This window comes from Zosterops lateralis (assembly GCF_965231275.1).
Source record: "Zosterops lateralis genome assembly, chromosome: 1".
Lineage (NCBI taxonomy): Eukaryota > Metazoa > Chordata > Aves > Passeriformes > Zosteropidae > Zosterops > Zosterops lateralis.
Genome location: NC_139762.1, coordinates 30144830 through 30164087, shown reverse-complemented (window position 1 = coordinate 30164087; position 19258 = coordinate 30144830). Strand labels below are relative to the sequence as shown.

The window sequence follows — 19258 nt, the reverse complement described above, 5'->3', positions numbered from 1 at the left end:
TCTCTATCCATAAAGAGCAACCATATACCTTCTGTCTGAATGACCTACATTTAACTTATGAAAAGAGTAAAACAGGAAAGAACAAATATATATTTTCCACAGGAGAGAGCATACAGTGTTTGTTTTCTATATAGTGATCTGCACTACATCCAGCGAATAAAAATTGCTTTCTGAGCTCTGCACATCTAGATCTGATCCAAAGCTCCTTGAAGAAATGGGATTTGGATCAGTCCCAGAGAGAGTGCTAGGAGTGTAAAACTGCAGTACATTCAAAGCAAAAGTCTCATAGCTCCAGAACTTCAGGTATCATATAAATCAAAGTGAAGTGCACCTTAAATACATTTTGCAGTGTCTTTTTTTGTTGTTAAGAGATGCTGTAACATTTACTGTGCTTATAATTATATGAGTATGTGAACAGCTTCAATTAGATGAAAATTAGTAAGATAGTTCTCTTGAAAATTAAGAACACGATTAATGTATCCATTCAGTAGGGCATCACAAAGTACAGAATATTGCTAAGAATTAATTTTTTTTTCTATGAATTCTAAGTTTAAATAAATTCATACAATCAAAGAAACCTAATAATAGAAAACCCATAGCATCGTATTAGCATCCCTAATTTTGAATGTATCTGATCATCTGATGTATGAGAGCAGGGCAACTGTTAACTTATGAAATGTGCTGACATCATTCCTAGAAGCTCTTTTGAACCACTGCACAAATCAGAATGAGAAAATGCATCCATGTTATTCTTCCATAGGAATAAAAAACCTGGTTCTTTGCAATATAAAAGTCAATTTTGAATATTTCAGTGCTCATCTAAACACAAATTTGGAATAATATTTCCTTTCTTTAAATGATTTATTTTTTCATTACTAAAAAGCCATAAAAGAATAATGCTGTGTCATTCTGTTGATTAAAAAGCTGTGTAAACTTCTTACTGAATTCTATAGTTACCTTCCCCCCTCCACACACACCTTTTTTAAGGCTCAAAGATATTTTTAATGCTTTAAATGAAATGAAAATCCAACAGACTTTTTTTTTTTTTTTCTGTTTGATTGCAGCCAATAACCACATTGCAAAGTTGTGGCTGACTTGTAATTGGGGAACCTGCTGTGGTCCCACGTGCTTCTTTGTTTATACAAATACTCCAGTATATAAATACTCATATATTTTATATATACATCCATGCAGACTATGTTTAAGTGGAACAAAGATGCTAACACTAATGGTGTAAAAAGCACATTCTTTTTGCACTGCTGCTTGCAGTGCATATATTTAATATATGATGTTAGTTTAGTGATATAACCCACTGACTATTTTGTTGATTTTGGTACAGTAATGCCTAGAAAATGGATGCCTTAGCTGCCAGCATCCACTTCATAGGGTGATACATGTTTGAAAGCAAATAAAAGAATAAAGGCAGCATATTACTCTACCACTGAAACTGTAAGAGAAAGTTAGGGAAGCAAACTAACAGTGGTAAAAATTACATTGTATGGCTGATTTTCTAAAAGCTATTATTCCCAATGGCATCATGGTATATTTCACTGAAATTTCTTAGCAACCCTTGACTAGCAGTACAATTGAGGGAATTTTTTTGTTGTGTGTAAATGTGGTGCATGCACATTTTGGGATGTTTTAGGAAGTGGAAAGCTGCCACACTCAGGCATTACAGTCCCATGCTTTTGCATGAATCTGATGATAGTGCCAATTTGAATTTATCTGGAGGTTGTGCTTTAGAGTCCTCCAGTCCTTCACATTCTGGGCCACAGCGCATATTGACTATAAGGAATTTTACAAATAGCTAGTGTTCAAAATAATATAATCCAAATAGGAGTGTGTCTGAAAAGAAGTGGAAAATTTCCTGAAAAAACAAGTCTGTAAAATAAGATCACACCTGTCTCGGGTAGTTATTTTGCCAAAGAATCTCATATAGCATTTTAACTGTTTAAAGATAAAGGTTTGTTTACATTTGAGTTTGATTTTTTAACAAATCATAAGGTTGCTTCAATTCTTCTGATATATGAACAGATATTAAAATGTATTTCTATTCCCCTTTTTTTTTTTTTTTTTTTCTGGAACTCCATGTTTAAAACTGATCTGAAATTCACTAATTTCCTTCCAAGTTCTTAGTTTGTGCTGTATTCTTTTGTGGTAGATAAAGGTAGGGGATAATTTAAATTCTTTTTCCTATTCTAGTAATGTAAATAAAATATATCTTTAAGCTAATAAAAAAGTCCTTGATAGAAGTTATGGGAAAACCACCACTAAAATATGACCCGAAATTGTCTGCTTTTGGGAAGTGTTTCCACCATCCACTCAAATCCAGCTCTCAATGTAGTACCGAATTTAGTCTTTAGGCTTGCAGTCTAGCTAATGGCAATAAATGGAACTCCCGAAGTTCTTAGGTTATTCCCACATTTCCAGTGTTCTCTTTCCATGAGTTTCAGCAAAAGCTTAGGTTGATAACATGTTTCAAGGCACTTCGGTAAACTTAAAGGCAGGTAGAATGAATCAGCATTATTTTATCTGCTGGTATCAGTTTTCTGCAGCTGGAGTCACAAGGAAACCCAGATGCCTGGGTCAAACTGGCCAGCTTGGGAACACTGAAAAGGCAGAAAAGTTTGAAATTATGCAGCTCTTTAAAACTGGAAACTAGGGACACCCTTGCTCATTCATAGCACATGCTGTTGAATCCCTCCTGAAGTCAAGTATTAGCACTTGTATGAAAACATTGCTGTTTCATTCTTTTTCCATGAATTGTGATTTTAGCCATAAATTGTAATGTAGCAATTCCGTGACTTGATGGAAATCTGGATTTGATGTTTAGTTCTCTTTCCTGCCTAAGAAGATACAAAACGTTGCTTCTCAGGGTAGTGCTCTACCACTGTGGGAGCATTTTTAAGGCAGTCTGCAAGACCCTGGTACATCGCAGTGGAAACAAAGAAAAATCAGACACACCTGGCAAGAATGAGTAGATTTTGAAAAAGGTGTAATTTTTCAACTTAAAAGTGAGGACATTCTTTAAGGAGAAAAGTCTTGAATTTCAGTCTTTGTTCCCTGGAAAACTCCTTTCTCAGACAAGTAACAACCACTGAAAACCCTATCAAAGCATTTCTAAGAAATTTATGGGTGAGTTCCCTTATGCCTGTGCCAAATCTTATTTTTCTTTGCTCACTTCTTGAATTTTTGTATGACCCAGTTTGTACAGGAAGCTGAAGTGGAAGTTGAATTCAGTATAGCTAGCTGAGCAGTTGAAGTACTTCTCATGTAATTAAATTCAAATAGACTCCATGCCTGATTTTTACAAAAAAAGCTCTGTCCAAAAGTTCTGTTACTTCAAAAAAAATTCTCCTATTGCTAACGATGAAAAGTTTATCACAAGGAGGAATGGAACAGACTGGTAATGTTGAAATGCAGTAGTAAGTTTGACTCTAACCTGGTAAAAATCTGTGCAACAGAGTGGCTTGACAGGTGTCATTTGTGAGAATTGTACTCTGGCTTGTAAACTGGTGAGGCTGCTGTTTAGCTTGCTCATGGCTGGGATTGAGTTTTCTTTGTTCAATAACTGTTGAGGATATCTAAGTAGGTGTTTGTGATGCTTCAGTAAAACAACAGAAACCTGCCCAGACTGAGTGTGTGGTGTGATGTGTTTTGCAAACATGGGCACTCTAAGTTCACACAGCTGTAAAACTTGAGAATATCCTCCTGTGGCCTCTCATGCTCACAGATACTTACCTTAGATCTCTGAGAGGTTGGGGCCATGACCGAAGGAAGTTGGACATGTCACTGAATGGGATTTATTGAAATCAGGGCAGACATTTGTGGAGTTCTATTTTTACAATGCCTGAAAATAAAGCACAAGATGCTGTTCATAAACTCTTTTGCTGCTGAAGCAAGAAAGAATTTCTATAACTCAGTCAGATCCACTACTTCTGTTTTTGTTTGGTGTTTGTTTTTTTTTTGGTTGTTTGTATGTTTTTGGTTTTTGTTTTGTTTTATTAAAAAACCAAAAGCTTTTTAAAAGTAATATTTGAAACAAAATCAGGGAGGGAAAAAGAAAACTGATTAAATATTGGATTTTCAAAGGCAGTTGTGTAGAATACAAAATAAATATTTAATAAATTTTAAAAATTCAAACTTTGCAATCAAAATATTTTCTGTTATTCTGAATTTTGCTATTGTCATTTTGATGTAAATTTTAAGGACAGAAGTCCTCATGCTGCTATTCATCCAAGTACTCATGCACATGTTAATGTTTAAAAGTGTTTTAAGTCTGATTGAAGTTAATGATATGAACTAAAAAGTTTTGCTGACTTGGGAACCAAGTGTCAAGTTACCATGAAAGAAAAACCTTAATTTTGTTTCTTCTTAAATACGATCATGTAATGTGAGTTGTTATTCTCATGAGTACATTGGCTTTTGTATCCATTGAGATTCAAAGATGATGATTGCAAAGACCTGGTAACATAATATGACATTTAAAGGACAGGGCTGCTGGGATTTTTATCTAGAAGTAAGTTTCTTCCCTCTTGATTAGAGTCAAAAGGAAATCAAATTGCTTTGGGGAAAAAACACATAGGACAGAAGGTGATAACATTAAACATTAATTTGGAAATACAGGAAACAACTGTGAAGGTGGTCACTCCAGGTATGAGTGCTATCCGTAGCAGATTTTTTTTTTTCTAAAATTTGAAGTAGCAAAATTACTTTAAAAGGGGACACTAGCTTCAATCAGTGAGTAAGTTGAAGCTACTGTTCCATAAAAACTGTTTCTCTCCAAAAAATTACTCTGAATGAATTTTTTGTCTGCCTTTTAACAGATGCTATCACAGGGAACAGTTCTCCTGAGAATTGGCTTTATCATTCTGTCCCTGGTATCTTTTGGACTGCTTATGGAGAACAAGTAAGATACAAAATATGGGGGGGTTTTCTTAATTCTTTCATTATGGATTATTTATAACTATATGTAAGTCTCAGAAATTATATTGATAAAGAAATATCATTACCCAGACCCATACATGGGTGTCTGTTGACTAGGAAATAACACATGACTAGCTGGCACCTAAATCCAGGATTGTTCCCATAGCAAGTAGTGACTACATCTGTATTGTCCCTGCAGAAAAGTTTTGGGATGGGTTTGTCATGTCTTCCTCTGTGCTTGCATTTATTGGGTCTGTGTTTGGGACAATGGCAGGTGAGTGGGGCCTGCCAGCTGTGTGAGGCTGATCAGGGTCAGATTGTGCGAGCCCTTGGGGCCAGATACAGTGATGGTATATGAAGAGTACACAGTGTGGCTCAGAGTAGGCTCAAAATCATGTGAAAGATGGTGTAGACTTGAGACTGAACTTAATCAGTATGGCTTCAAATGAAATTGGATCTTGAATTCACCAGGCCAGTGAGATACATTACGAAGTAGTCCATATGGGTGCTGTGGACCTAAAGAAGAGTAAGCAGCATCCGCAGTTTCTTACAAAGAATTTATTTGCCCTGACAGACAAGAAATGTGGAATAGAAGTTTCCTTGGAGGCTGAGGTGCAAGTATGGCTTTGCACATGCTGTTCGTTATGTTTTCAGAAAGAGATGGCTTTCACTTTTAAGGACTGAACAGTTTGATTCAGGATAGGTAAAAATCTGTCAACATGCCAGACATGTGAATAATCTAGGGAGTTAATGAAGAGTAATTAGTAAAAATTTACGTAAGTGGACCACTGAGAAGATTCTGAACTCCTTATGTTGCAGTTATCAGAATTTTGTTGTGGTAATTTTTGAGATCAAAGGACAGTAACTAAATATACAGCTCCATTTGTGTTAGTTCAATTATATTTTACAAGTATGGGTATTCTCACCACCAGCAAATTTATGGTTGTAAGTAAGGCCATGTAAGCTATATACCATAAAAACTATAACTTTAAGAAAGATGACTTAACATTAAGTGCAGGACATCACAGACTAATTCTATTTTCTCTTTTTCACTGAACTTAGCAAAGAAGAAAAGATTGGAAGTTAATGCAAATTGATTCCCTTTTCTAGGTCCAAAGCAGGAATTTTGGAAATCATCCGCTGTTTAGTCTTCATAGGTGTTTACAAACTTGGCTACTTTAGAAGTCAGTTTTCCTTCTTGGGCTATGCATATGAGGTAAGACGTTTATTTTAAAATGTCTATGCTGGTTATTCTACATTTTTTTATCTTTTTACAAAAAAACTACAATAAATATCTATTTTATTTTTTATTATTATTATGCTATTTGAATAACATATTCTTTTTTTCTTATTTCATTATTTTTCACTTTTTATGATTATTTTGTAAGACAATTATTCAGGTTTGCTCCTGAGATGCCTGTTTTCCTTGAAAAAAATGGTCATGAAAGAGTGCATTTACCACTTGCAAAAAAAAATTACTTGTGGCCACATGCTTTGGAGTGAATAATTGTAATGCATTGCTGAATTGGAATTGCTTAGTTCTCTTTTTAAGGGAGAAATCTGAAAATTCTTGGAGGCTGGAAGAACCTAAATATAAAGTATTTTGCTCTGTATTAATCCTGTGCATCAGAAAAAGACTTTTAGCCCTTGACAAGGAGTGGATACAGGACTAAATAGACCTGTGCTCTGATTAGGTGTGGTTACTTCTGTGTTCTTAGCATTTGCTTTTATCCTGTTCATGTCTTCTGCTTTTTATTATTTTCCTTTTCAGTACAGTTGGTATTTCATCCTTTTTTAATATTATCACAATAAAATAACAATAGTCACTGTTAGTATTCCTGTCTGAACATCACCAAGCTACCTATACGTTGGTTACCAGAAAATAATGGTTATTCATAACCAACAAAATTATGAATGGGTGGCTGGATTAGCAGAACCCCATCAGAAAGTTACTCTTTGGCTTAAAATAAGAAAAAAAAGTCAAATAAAACAGTTGGAACTGAGGCTCAAACAAGGTCAAAATGGTTCCTTTGACTTCAAACATATACAAAATTTATAGCATCTTGCCCAGTTGGAAGTTTCTGGTAGTGGTTTTGCTTCTCCTGCTTTTCTAAGAGAAAAGAAAGTAGAAAAATGTAAAAAAAATCTACTGCTACTGTGGATCTGGGAGGTTTTTCTGCGTTTTGTTCTTGGTTTTTGTTTTGGGAGGGGGTGGTTGTTGTTGTTGTTTGTTTTTTGGAGGTTTTTTTTTTTTTTTTTTTTTTTTTTTTGGTTGGTTGGTTGGTTTGGCTTTTGGAGTTTTTTTGCCTCAGTTGGAAAACAATAGCTATTAGACAATATTTAAAGCTAGATAAATGCCACTAACTGACAATTTTTCAATTTCCCCCTTGCCTGCTTGTCACATTGTCAAAGCTTTGGTGTATTAATCCAATGGTTCTTGAATTCCTTTGATAGGAGCCTGCAAGAATTCAGCAGGTTTTTTAAGAGGTTTACTTAAATATAATTTGGAAAATGTTTGTAAAATTTCCTGAGTGGCCTAATACAGTAGAAGGACTTGAAGTAACAAATTCTAAAATTTTGGAACTATTTATCTTGCCCTTAAGACATAGCTTTCAGATTTGAATTATATAGATATTCTAAGTGAACTCTGGGAGAATTATGTCATAATATAAACCTCAGTACCTGCCTGCCCTGCTGAGTTCTTTATTCTTATATAAAAGTGTCTTTTACTAAAAAATGAGTGGAAAAAACACATTAGATTTTTATTCCTATTGTTTATAGGGAATTCTATAGCTTCCTTTTCTTTCATAAAGAAGAGAATAAAATGGAGTGGTTCTTGCTCTGTTCTTTACCTGTTTCTGTCATTAAAAGAAATACTTTATTGTCATCTTGAGTTCTTCTCTACTGTACTTTCCTATACTGCCTTTTTTTATTTTTATATCCTTCACATTACAGTTATTTGTTGTTCTTTTTTTAGTCCTTGGTTTGACACTGACTATGTAGTCCATTTTTAGCAAGAGACAGGACTACCTTGCTCACAATTTTTGTTTGAAAATACTGAAGAAAATAGGTGTCTTTCAAATAATTGGCTCTTGGGCAGACCAGAATAGACGATGTTTCTGAGTGGTGCCGATATTTTCTACATTTGACACTTTATCACAAATCAACAATTTCATGATATTAATAGCTTTTATGATCAGAGAATCATAGAATAATAGAATACTTTGAGTATGAAGTATAAAGATCCTCTAGTCCAATCCCCTGCAATTAGCAGAGACATCTTCAACTACATCAGGTTGCTCTGAGCCCTGATCAACCTGATCTTGAAAATTTTCAGGGATGAGGCAATCACCACCTCACTGGACAATTTGTTCCTGTGCTTCACCATCTTCACAATAAAAAACGTTTTCCTTTTTGTAGTCTGAAAATTTGTAATGAACTTCAAAGTGCTCTCCATTTTAAAGTAAATTACCCACTTTTAAAATAAATTATCCACTTTTGCTTCCAATGCATTATCCTGGTAGGCATGTTCTTGTGGGTCTAACAGAATTTATGTTAAAAAAAAAAAATCTGAGAGGTTGCTGGAGATTTGTTAATTGATGTTGAAAAGTCTTCAAACATTAACGTTTTACCTCAATACTGACATGATCATTTTGGAACAGCAGTACCAGAAAACATAACAAATGCATAAACAGATGGTTTCTCCAGAAGTTAGGTCTAAAATTCACCTTAAAAACGTTTCTGTTCATCATTCCAAGCTGTTTATCCTTCATAATATAATAACATGGGTAATCTGCTTGATTTTAGAGTTCCTTTGCACTGTTTCACTTTCACATTCTCTTACAAATTTTAAGAGGTGTAAATTAAAACATTTATGTAATAGTTTTGTTTTCCTCATCTAAATATCCCCTCTTTGACATACAACTAGATTTAGCTGACTGATCTTTTTAATCTACTATTTCTAGTAATCATAATCTGTAATATGCTCAGAAATGCTCTGTAATATGCTCTTTACATCTTCATCCTTTTATGTTACCAAATTAACAATTCTTTAGTGATCAGTGTTCAAGAATGAAAGCACAACATCATGTAAAAGAGTTTATATTGACTTTTTCTATAAATTATGCCTTCAAGGTCATAATTACTTAAGGATGAAGAAGTGTTTCAAGAATTTAACAAACAATTCTTTCTCAGAATTCTGAAGTCAATGGTGCACATTGCAGCAGATAAGTGCAAGACTGATATTACCAAAAGCATGTTCAATCATTACTGAAAAAGTATATTACTATGTTTGATATGGGAGGGGGGGGATTTTCTGCTACTATGTTTCATATGTTCCTATTTCTCAAGACTACTTTAGAACCAGTAGATAAGATTTCTAAAAAACGTATCCAATACTGTTTGAAGGGTATTCTAACTACCAAAAATAGGTGCTTTAAACTGAAAATTATTGTGTTTGGCTCATAAGAAGGTTTGACAATTTTCAGAATTACTGCATTGGAAGAATGTCTTCTGGGGGGAAACTAAATGGGAAATAAAGAAGAAATGAGAGAAAACTTGGGGGTCAGTGAGAGAAGGGAGGAGAGCAGAGGAAACAAGGAGCAAGCCTTTCCCACTTTGCCATTAGATTAGCTCAGGTGGGCATGAAAAAAGCAGCTGAAGACAACAATCTGAGCAGAAGGAGCAGTCCTGCCCTCTGTTTCCATCCTCTTCTCCTCCTTGCTGCCCTGCTAACTGCTGCTAACTGCTAGCTGGGCTGACTTAGCCAGACAAATTTTTTTTTCAGGTAAGTGATACAACTTTCTGTGGAGCAAGAAAGTTTCTTAATGCTAAAGCTCAGGGAATGAGGAAGCAAAATGATATTATATGTGTATAAAAAAGAAAGAAAGACTTCTGCTTTTGCTAAAGCTGCAATCTTAATATGTTGTTTTCTGCAGTTAAGTTAAAACAGCATTGGCTCCATCAATACTTTGAAGTTGTGTGTTATCAGATTTGGTTCCTTAAGAAAATTGTGTTATTTTTCTGATAATTTAAATATATTGTCCTCTCTGCTATTGTATTTGAATTCATTCTATGATATACTTGTGGGGATCTCTCCCAGTGTCCTTTTCTTCTCCAATAATTTGAAGTTATCATCACTACAAAAGTGACCCCAGGAGGTGGAACAGTATACATTCCTCAGCATGCATTTTCTGTTCCTTTTCCTGTGTATATTTCATATGGATGATGAGGTGAATGTGGAGGGGGGAGGGAGTGAACTTTTTTGTTGTTGTTTTTTGAGGTTTTATGTTTTATTTGTTTATTTAAGAAGAAAGTGGTGGTTTATGAGGAACTTTTGATATCTTAAGGAAGTCATTTCTTGGGTGGTAGTCAGTGAAAACCTCAGTGACAGGGAATATATTTCACTGGTTTGAAGAGCTGGTGTGTTTCTTTTGAGAATCTGCTGCCACATCCCATACTAGTTAGCTTTCTTTAGGCTGATTACTTCATGCCTGCGTAATGTGATGATTGTGTGTATTACTAAAGCCAAATCATTTTCTGTCAGACTGGGCCTGGAGCCTCCTAACCACCTGGAGGTAGCAGAAAACATTGCTTGTGTGTTCAGTTATGTGATGGTTCAGCAGGCACGATATGTAAAAATAAATCTGTGCTGATGGTCCACCTCTTTAAAGTGTTTCCATGCAACTACTCTGGTTTGGCATCAGCCAGCATATTCCATGAGCTGAATTTGGTCAAGCTGGCTGTTATTTGACAGTAGTACTAATGAGGAGTAAGTAGAAGTGAGAGCCATTGACATGTTGTTGGAACTCTTGTTTTAAATATTTTCACCAACTCTCATAGTAGCGGCAACTCAGACTCTTAAACTAAGAGGCTAGGAGTAAGGAAGAGGGAGGAAATAGATGTCTGTCTTGATGTGTTAATCTTTTAACTTTGTTGTAGCTAAGGCATTGTATCTGAGAGTAAATCTTTTCATCCTGATGTCTGCATTGCAACTTAATGAGCTGCCTGGGTATGCCACGCTGGCTGGCATGTGTTAATTTACAGGTAGGAAGGACAAAAATTCTAGGGCAACTTTCATGGTGGAAAAGAGAGAAAAAGGGAGGTTTTATACATATGTGATGTTTTAAATTAATAAGTTGTTTTCTTTTCTGTTTTATGTGGGCATGTGGTACGTTAGAAGTGTAACCAGCTTTGGAAGATATACAGAATCTTGTGCTGGAGGGTGTAATTCAGTTCTTAACTAATGAAGGTTAAAATGAGCTTTATTGTGGTCAAATTGCTTATTTACTCCTCCAGAGTATCTAAACTTGGTAAATGCAGCTGTTCCAAAAACTTTTGGAGACAGTATTCTATACCAAATGGACTACTTCTCTGATCTTTGATGCAATTCTGGTATTTCATATGGCATAGGATCTAATTGGTCTGGATAAAATATAAAATATCTCTTTATTAAAGAACTGATTTACACTGCATCCTATGTTCCACAGAAGTCCCTCTTAATGTGATATATTATCACACTACTTATTTCTCCTTTCATCATACAAAGAGTTGCTGTTACCTCACTTGTTTCTTAGTATAATTTACCAGTGTTGGAATACTGACTTATGAGTACAGACATAAAACAAACATTTACTCATAAGAACTTATTTCCACATCAATGATAGTTTTCTGCTCTTTCTTTCAAGCATTTTTTCTTGGTCCCTCGTTAAGATCATCTGTGCCACATTTCAAAGAGCCGCGTGTCCCATATTTGGTTTCCATTAAGGTGAAAGCTCCATGCCCTGTGCTATGATTTATGACCTCAGCATTTATGCAGTCTCTGTGCCCTAACTAGATTGGCTGGTGTATTTCAAATATATTTCAGAAATTAAACTGGAGATGGAAGGAAACTCTGCTGCCTATGATAAAAAGCCTTGTCAACACACATGGAATTAAACAAACACGCCTTGTAATAGTTTTTTTTCTATGTTAGCTTCATTCAGAAAAGTTTGCTATGCCATGCAGTGTATCCCAGGGACTGGACTTTTAATATTCTTGACAACTGCCCTAAGGGGAATAATGTCCCTTAGAAAAAGTCACAGTAAAATCTGGCAGTAGATTAAGTTAGTTTCCACTTAGGTGTGACAGCAGAGTCATTACTGATTTTAGACTTAGCCAGTTTGAGAGTTGGCTTCACCACCATCAACTAAGGACTGTGATGTATAGTTCCAGATGCTCTGGCCAATTGACCGTAAAATTGCTCTGCATTTCTGGCAGAGCAGTTGAGCTGGAGCTTTTAAAATCTCCACTCCCTGAGCTCAACACCCTTCCCCCTCAGCTTAAAAGCTGCTCATTATTCTTCTTCTGCCCGCTGATCTTAGCAAAAGAAAAACTTCTGGAATCAATTAGAAGTGTCTGCACTTGATGAGATTTGCACGTGAGTTCGGAATTGCGAGGCTTTGATAGTGTCAGCCAACAGCTGCAGTTTCAGGTGGTAAAATCGGGGAAGGAATTTTCCAGGGTTTATTTACAATCATAAAATAAAACAAAAATCAAGACAAGTTGGAAACCATCTAAAGTATTGTTAAAATGAAGGCTGAGTTGCATTATATATTTATTTTGTCTGAAAAAAAAGTAAACTGGTAGTTTATTATCAGGATCTTTTCAATTACCTTGCAATTACTAGGCTGTATAGAGCAGCTGTAATAAAATGCAAGCTATGGTCTGCTTGCTGTAGTCTTATCTATGAAAGAAGCATCTGATATTACTTTTGTCACTTTAATTGTTTGACAAGACAAGGAGGTAGCCATACTTAATAGAAATCAGAAGCATGTAGTCAAAGATAAAGCAAAGGTAGTACTCTGAAAACAGAAAATACGTGTTCACGTGTACTGACTGAAATTTTGTTTTCTTCTGTCAATACTGCGCTCATAAAGTTTATTTTCTAGCCCTTCTTATCCCATAGCAGTGATTGACATGTAGCTGTATGCAGTGTTTCCATTTTAAAGGTAACAGCCATGCCAATGAGATTATTAATGTTCGGTTGTATATCTGAGAGTTTCTGCAAAAATGAAGCTCCTCTATTTCACACATCTTGTTACTGATGTGATTTGGTTTGTTAGTCAAAGCATAATTTTTTCTATTAGCCAGTAATGCTACAAACCCTGTCAAACTGCATTCTTTTCTGCAATATAATAACACATGGATAATGATAGAGATGTCCATACTAGTGAATTGCTTCACCGATATTAGTCCCTAGTGACAACTGACATATTCCACATGGGTAGATGTTTGTCTGTGTAACTGTAGTTGCAGTACTAGAGGGTTTTGGGGTTCTTTTTGGGGAGGGAGTTGAGTTGGGGTTTTTTTTTGTTTTGGTTTGGTTTTTGTGTTGGGATTTTTTTTGTTAATGCACAGATACATAAATTTGTTTCATACCCAGTTTTTCCACAGATGTGGAAGACTCATGTTTCCTACTCTTGACAGAGCCGTTGCTTATTGATCACTTTACACTTTCATGAAATTTACATGCAAAGTTGATTTTAAGATGTCATGTAAAGTACATTGCAATGTCTAAGAGTCAAAGGCAGGCTAGGATGGGCAGTTTGTGTGTCCTGAATGAAAGGCATTGACTTACTTGTGGAGATTCCCCTTCCATGCAGTTGTGTGGAGAGAAGCAGAAGATGCAGTCTGAGGAATGCAGAAAATATCTCCCAGCCATGAAGAGCACCCCTGAGTAGGGAGGATTCTAGCATGGCTGTGCATGACCAGTATGTGTGTGTTCTCTGGCCTGTCTTTAGCCCATCAAGCTCACCCACATGTATGTGCTTATCAGCACAGCCTGATATGCAAAATTCCTCTTTAGGAATTATCCTAAAGAGAGAAGACTCATATCTGTGTTCCCAAGACAACAAATACAAATTACTTAGTTTGAATTTTATCTTCAAATAGGATAGGCTGAGTGATTGAATTAACTTTTAAGAGATAAAAGCTTTAATGCAACAAGCTGTTTCTTATGTGGAAAATATCTGGGTTTGGCACATACAAGGTCACCACAAAGAACCAACCTGGTATTTAAAATATTCTGGTACAATTTAAATAGAGAAACCCAAATATTAAAAATGCATGTAGTCCAGGGCTGCTCAATATTTTCATCCTGCAAGGGAAATGGTATATGACTCTTCTTCCCATAAATGTCCTTTCCCACTTCTGTAATAGTGAGCAGAACATGGCAGCTATGAAAATTTAAAATTTCTGTAACAGAATGTCTATGTAGGACGCACAGATTTGGACTATAATTTAGCCCATTGGAAATCTAACTGAATACATTTGTGCAGGAAAGCAGAAATTAATTCAAAATGTTCTATAATATGTTTTATTACTTTTTAAAAATCATAAATGCTATCTTCTGTTTAGTAATTTTTTTTCAGAAGCTTCTTGTGAAAAACAAAGAAAGAAAAGCACAGTACAAGTTGAGCCTCTGTTTTCCTACTAGCAGCACCTGAAATAACTACAGAGATTGAAAACTAGTTCATGACATCTGGGCAATTGCATGCTAAATTCTAACCAGCCAGTGCCTTTTGTCTAAAGTGGGCAATAGATCAGTAAGATAAAATCAAGCCATTGTCTATGCTGTGATTTATTTCCTTTATTACTGCCTTGTTATAGCATTCCCCTGTACAAGTTCTGTTTTCTATGATGTTTAGAGTCAGAGTATAAAAGAATATAGAGAAAGCAACAATGCTATATTTGATTTGATGTTTGGGTATTACACAGCACAAAGAGAATGTTTTAAAATTTCCTTCTCCTGCCAATGCCAAATAAAAATTGCCTGATGAAAGAAGATTAGCAAATGCTGTGTTTAGCAACTGGTTACCAAATGCAGAACACACAAAACACTTTCTATGTTTAGAAGTTAGAAATAGGTGTTATGAGAAAAAAGTAAATGTAAAGCTTTAGTTATCACTTGAAACCAAGGCAAAATAATACAGCAACCCCCTATAGAGTCTGGGAGTGATCACATCTGTCCTGACAGAATTTGTTTGGTTTATCTTCATGTGGAAACCATGAAATGTTTGAATAAGTTGTTTATTTTGCTGATTGGAAGCTAATACAGTTGAAGATGCCTGGTTTCAGTTTGAACATTTTAGATTTTGTTTTATGGAGAAAGGGATGCTGTATTTTGTCCTTAGCTGTAATCTGAATTCATTACTCAATTGAATATGACTATAACTCTCTAAATCTATTCATTTCTTCTCTTTTTTTGCTCCATGTAGCTTGCCTACAAAGAATGGTCAGATACGTGGAAACGGCTAAAAGTGGTAGTGAAGCAGGATGCTGAGAGGCAGAAGTCTGGGCATTAACTGCATTGTTTTATACCTACTTCATAGCTCTTTCCACTTCCTTTTGAGACCAACCTAGTTAGTTTGTAACATTGTAGGGAAGATACCTGTCCTTGCATATGCATAAAAGGGCCTGTCCCACTTCTGCTTGCTGTGTAAGCAGTGAATATAGTTGCCATCATCATGGCTGAATTCCTGATCATTTTTTTTTCCAGGCTTAGATGTGAAACCTATTTGTGAAACAGTTTCCTTATTTAGAAAAGTCAAGGGGGGGTGGGTATATATACATATTTTTTAAAGTTCTTAGTAATTTTCAGCTGAGAACATTCTAGCACAGGATGAGAGGTGTTCAGGAGTATAATTCTAACTTTTTTTGGGCTATCTTTGCTTCTAATGCAAGTGTTGCCCTACAGTGAATCCATTCCAAATGTAGCTTTCTGTACTATGTGCATGGATGGTAATTAGTTCCTGGGGTTATCTGAGGCTTACTAAACTGCATCCTCAGACCATAAAACATGTAAAAAGTAGGAATTCATCTGTCAGACTTGTGAATTGGACCTAAAAATGTGTTACTGAGATACCAACAGCTGAGAAGAGCTTCTTGCTAGAAGCAACTTGCTAGAATCTCCCTTGCTTTCTGGAGAGCAGTCTAAAATGTACAGTTCAATAAAAAAAAAAACCATGGCATATGCTTTAACAAGCACTAAAAAAATTGAGACTTTTCTAAATAAAAAGATATGGAACTCCTTACTCCTTATCTTCCCTTTTATTACTTCTGCTTTTTTTTTGGTCCTTTTTTCCCATGTGTGAGAAATGAAAAGATAGTAAAGGAAAATGGAGAGGATTAGGGAAAACTTTTCTAGTTTCTAACCAGCCAAATAAAATACAACCTATAAAATATTTCGGGGTCCATGAAAATTGGAAGTCACTTATTTTACAAAATGTTAAGCCAAACACAAACAGGTGAGAGGTTAGAGGTGGGTAGTTAGAATGTGTCATCCGACCTGGGTTGATACACTTTCATTTCACTTTGTTTTGTTGGGTTTTTTTCACCCCACTATTAAAAAATAACACTCAGATAGCAGAATAAATTATTGCCTGAAACAAAAGCATCTCACTCAAATTGCTTGGTTTAAAAGTCAAAAATCTTCAACTTGCTGTGAGTTCATTAATCTTGAAATAACACATTTCAAGAAAAGAAAATTCTTTGTTTTAGTTGTCCCATCTCTACTTCTAAGAGCAGAGAGAGATAAGTGAGCGTTTTGTCTAAGTGGCTATCTGAAGATCTTGCTGTTGAAAGTAAGAAGCTTTTCATTAACAGAGGGAAACTGGATATTTGAAAAAGCAAACACTGTCTAGTTTTAACACAGTTCTGGGTATTGGTAGAACATTAGTGCCTTGGATTCAGGTCAGCTCTTTCGCACTGTTTTTGTTCGGTCATTTTACATTACTCAAGGGTAGCTCACTTGACACAGATAAAGAATTCCAGAGTACTCCGATGAAGAATAGTGATAGAACCAATATTGTTATATAGCCTTAATTTTTATAGAAATTGGTGCAACCACAGTAGGATGTTTTCAGATCTCTTATTGGACAATTTATCACCTTCTAAATAATCACTAATTTCTGCCAAGTTCTTATAAAAAGTCTCAATCCACTAAATTAATCAAGTCTGCTCATTCCAGTGAACTCCTGACTAGTGGAGAGTTAAGAAGAAGGAAACAGGTTCTTTAGTGGATCCAGGTTTATTTTTTTGGCTTTGCAAGCTCTCTGACTTTCACAACTTATTAGCATCAAATAAAAATCAAAGCATCAGATTGCAAAAATAACAAAAAATAATGGCTGTGAAAGCAGCAAGCAGGAAAAATTGGTCCATTTTTCCTAGATAATGCAAATAAAATCTGCCCAACTACTTACTTTGAGTCCTCTACTGTTTTATTTTGATATTTTTCGTGACTAAATTGCATGATCTTCATGATTTTATTTTGCTTTGTGCAGTAATCCATAATAATAAACTCTACACAGAAGCATATTTGGGCATATATGCTAGTAATTTCAGAGAACCCATGATAGATTTGGCAGCGGAGATTCTGCTTTTCAGAACTGTACATTTGTGGACAAATTGTTTGCCTCTTGACTTAGACAGAGTCTTTGGAATGTAAATCATCTTTGGAAAACTGTTGTTAAAGGAGAACTGTGTTGTTAGCTTAATTGCTAAGAAACAAGCTAGGGTTGATACCCTTAAAAATTCTACTGAATGTCTACTTGTTTGAAGGAGAACTCAAAAAAACAGGTGTTGTGCCTTTAGCCCAAAGTGTGGTCCTTTGGGAGAAGGATGTGAGAATGTATGACTATCAAGTATATTATCAAATGGACAGATTTAAAGTATAGTGGAAAGAAAATGGCATGAGGGATGGCAGGCACACAGCCTTCGCAGTCCGTGAAGGGTACATGTGGTCCAAAGGGTAGCTGTAATGGTCTGAGAGAGAGGGTAAAGGTGGAAAGCAGGGAGCATCTGTACATTCTCCCAAACTCTGTTATTACTTCATTCATTAAGGATCTGAATTACTAGAAGTTGCTTATGTGAACCTACAATACTGTAGAACTCGTATTTTGCAAGGAGGGTGGGAAATGAGAGAAGAACCTTGGGTTTGCATGGCATTATCTGCAATTATTAATTATCTTTTACATCTTTCCAGCCCAGATGCCCTGATTTCTAAGGTCTTTAGACAAGTCCTTGCAAACAGATCATCTCTGTAGTTTGGTGACAAGGTCATGGAATCATAGTGAGATACACAGGCACATACTGACCTTATTTCCTCAGTGGTCATGAGTTGCTGAATCAGTGATTTAAGCCTGATTGTGGTGTTGGATTTTCTTTCCTGAATTACAGATGAGACATTGCTATTGTTAATATTCATTAGCATAAGTTTTCTTCTTTAAAATTTTTATGAAGTTGTCAAAATTGCAGGTTCAGCTAATGTTGTATAAATGCCAGGCAAGAATGCTATATGACTGTTCTCCAGCATCATTTCCCTATTACAGCTAATGCAGTCCATCTCACTGAAACCAAAAAGCTATTGCCAGTACACCTCTTAAATTATTCTCAAGCTGCCAGCTGTGCCATTTGCCTTTGATCCTTTCTTTCATGGTAATTGTCATACTGAAACGTAAAACTAAAATATATTCTGTACCAAGAGCCACCTTTTCATACTTCTGGAGGATATTTTTCCTCATGGGATTACTGCAGATTTTATACTAATAATAGTCTTCTCTATGTGCTATTGCTGCCATCATGTGCAATTATATAATTATGTATGTGTAACTATTCATGTACAGTAATCTTAATCGTTAAGTAATGCCAGCTCTCTGGAGCTCCAGCATTTTCTTACTGCTTAATTTAAAAATAACACTTAGTATTACTTGAAACACATGAAACACCTCATTGTTTTATTTTAATGGGAGCTAAAAATTGAAAAATTCTGGTTGAATATGCACTTTGAAGTATGCTGCTGACCAGAAGAATAGGTTGCCTTATTAATAGATGAAATTCGTAGTTTCGTGACTTGCTTTCATGATTTTATTTACTCTCCCTGATAAGATAATTGGAAAAAAAACTGTGGAGTTGTCAGTGTAAACAAATCTTTCCAGCAGGGAAAACAATTATGTTTACCTTACATGTGTTATTACATGCAAAAGAAATACCTCCAAGATGTTCTTCTGAACAATGTGGTTTAAAAATGCTTTCCAAATATGATTTTTTTATTACTTCTGATTCATGATATTTAGCAAGGAAAATACTTTTCAGTTGTTTATTTAGTGCTTTAGGAATCTCATTTAAAACATTTGTGTGGTTTTGATCTTTACTGTACTAAGGAGGTCCTGAAGCATCATGCTGTCCATTGACTCGACAGTAGTAAATCAGGATTTTAATGTACTAATGAGAGGCTGGTCTGCAAGTAACAAAGCACTTCATCACTACATTCTCTGCTTGCAATGTGCTACTTAAG

At 35.4% G+C, this 19258-nt stretch overlaps 1 protein-coding gene across 1 annotated transcript in view; it reads left to right on the top strand.

Annotated features, from left to right (window-relative positions):
* AGMO (alkylglycerol monooxygenase) overlaps nt 1–19258 on the top strand; it is a gene marked incomplete at its 5' end in the record, with an annotated part of 191022 nt that overhangs the window by 103897 nt on the left and 67867 nt on the right. Inside the window, 2 exons of the mRNA XM_083855917.1 lie at nt 4827–4909; nt 6037–6142. Of these exons, the coding sequence (XP_083712043.1) occupies nt 4827–4909; nt 6037–6142 (189 nt within the window). The remainder of the gene's footprint in view (nt 1–4826; nt 4910–6036; nt 6143–19258) is intronic.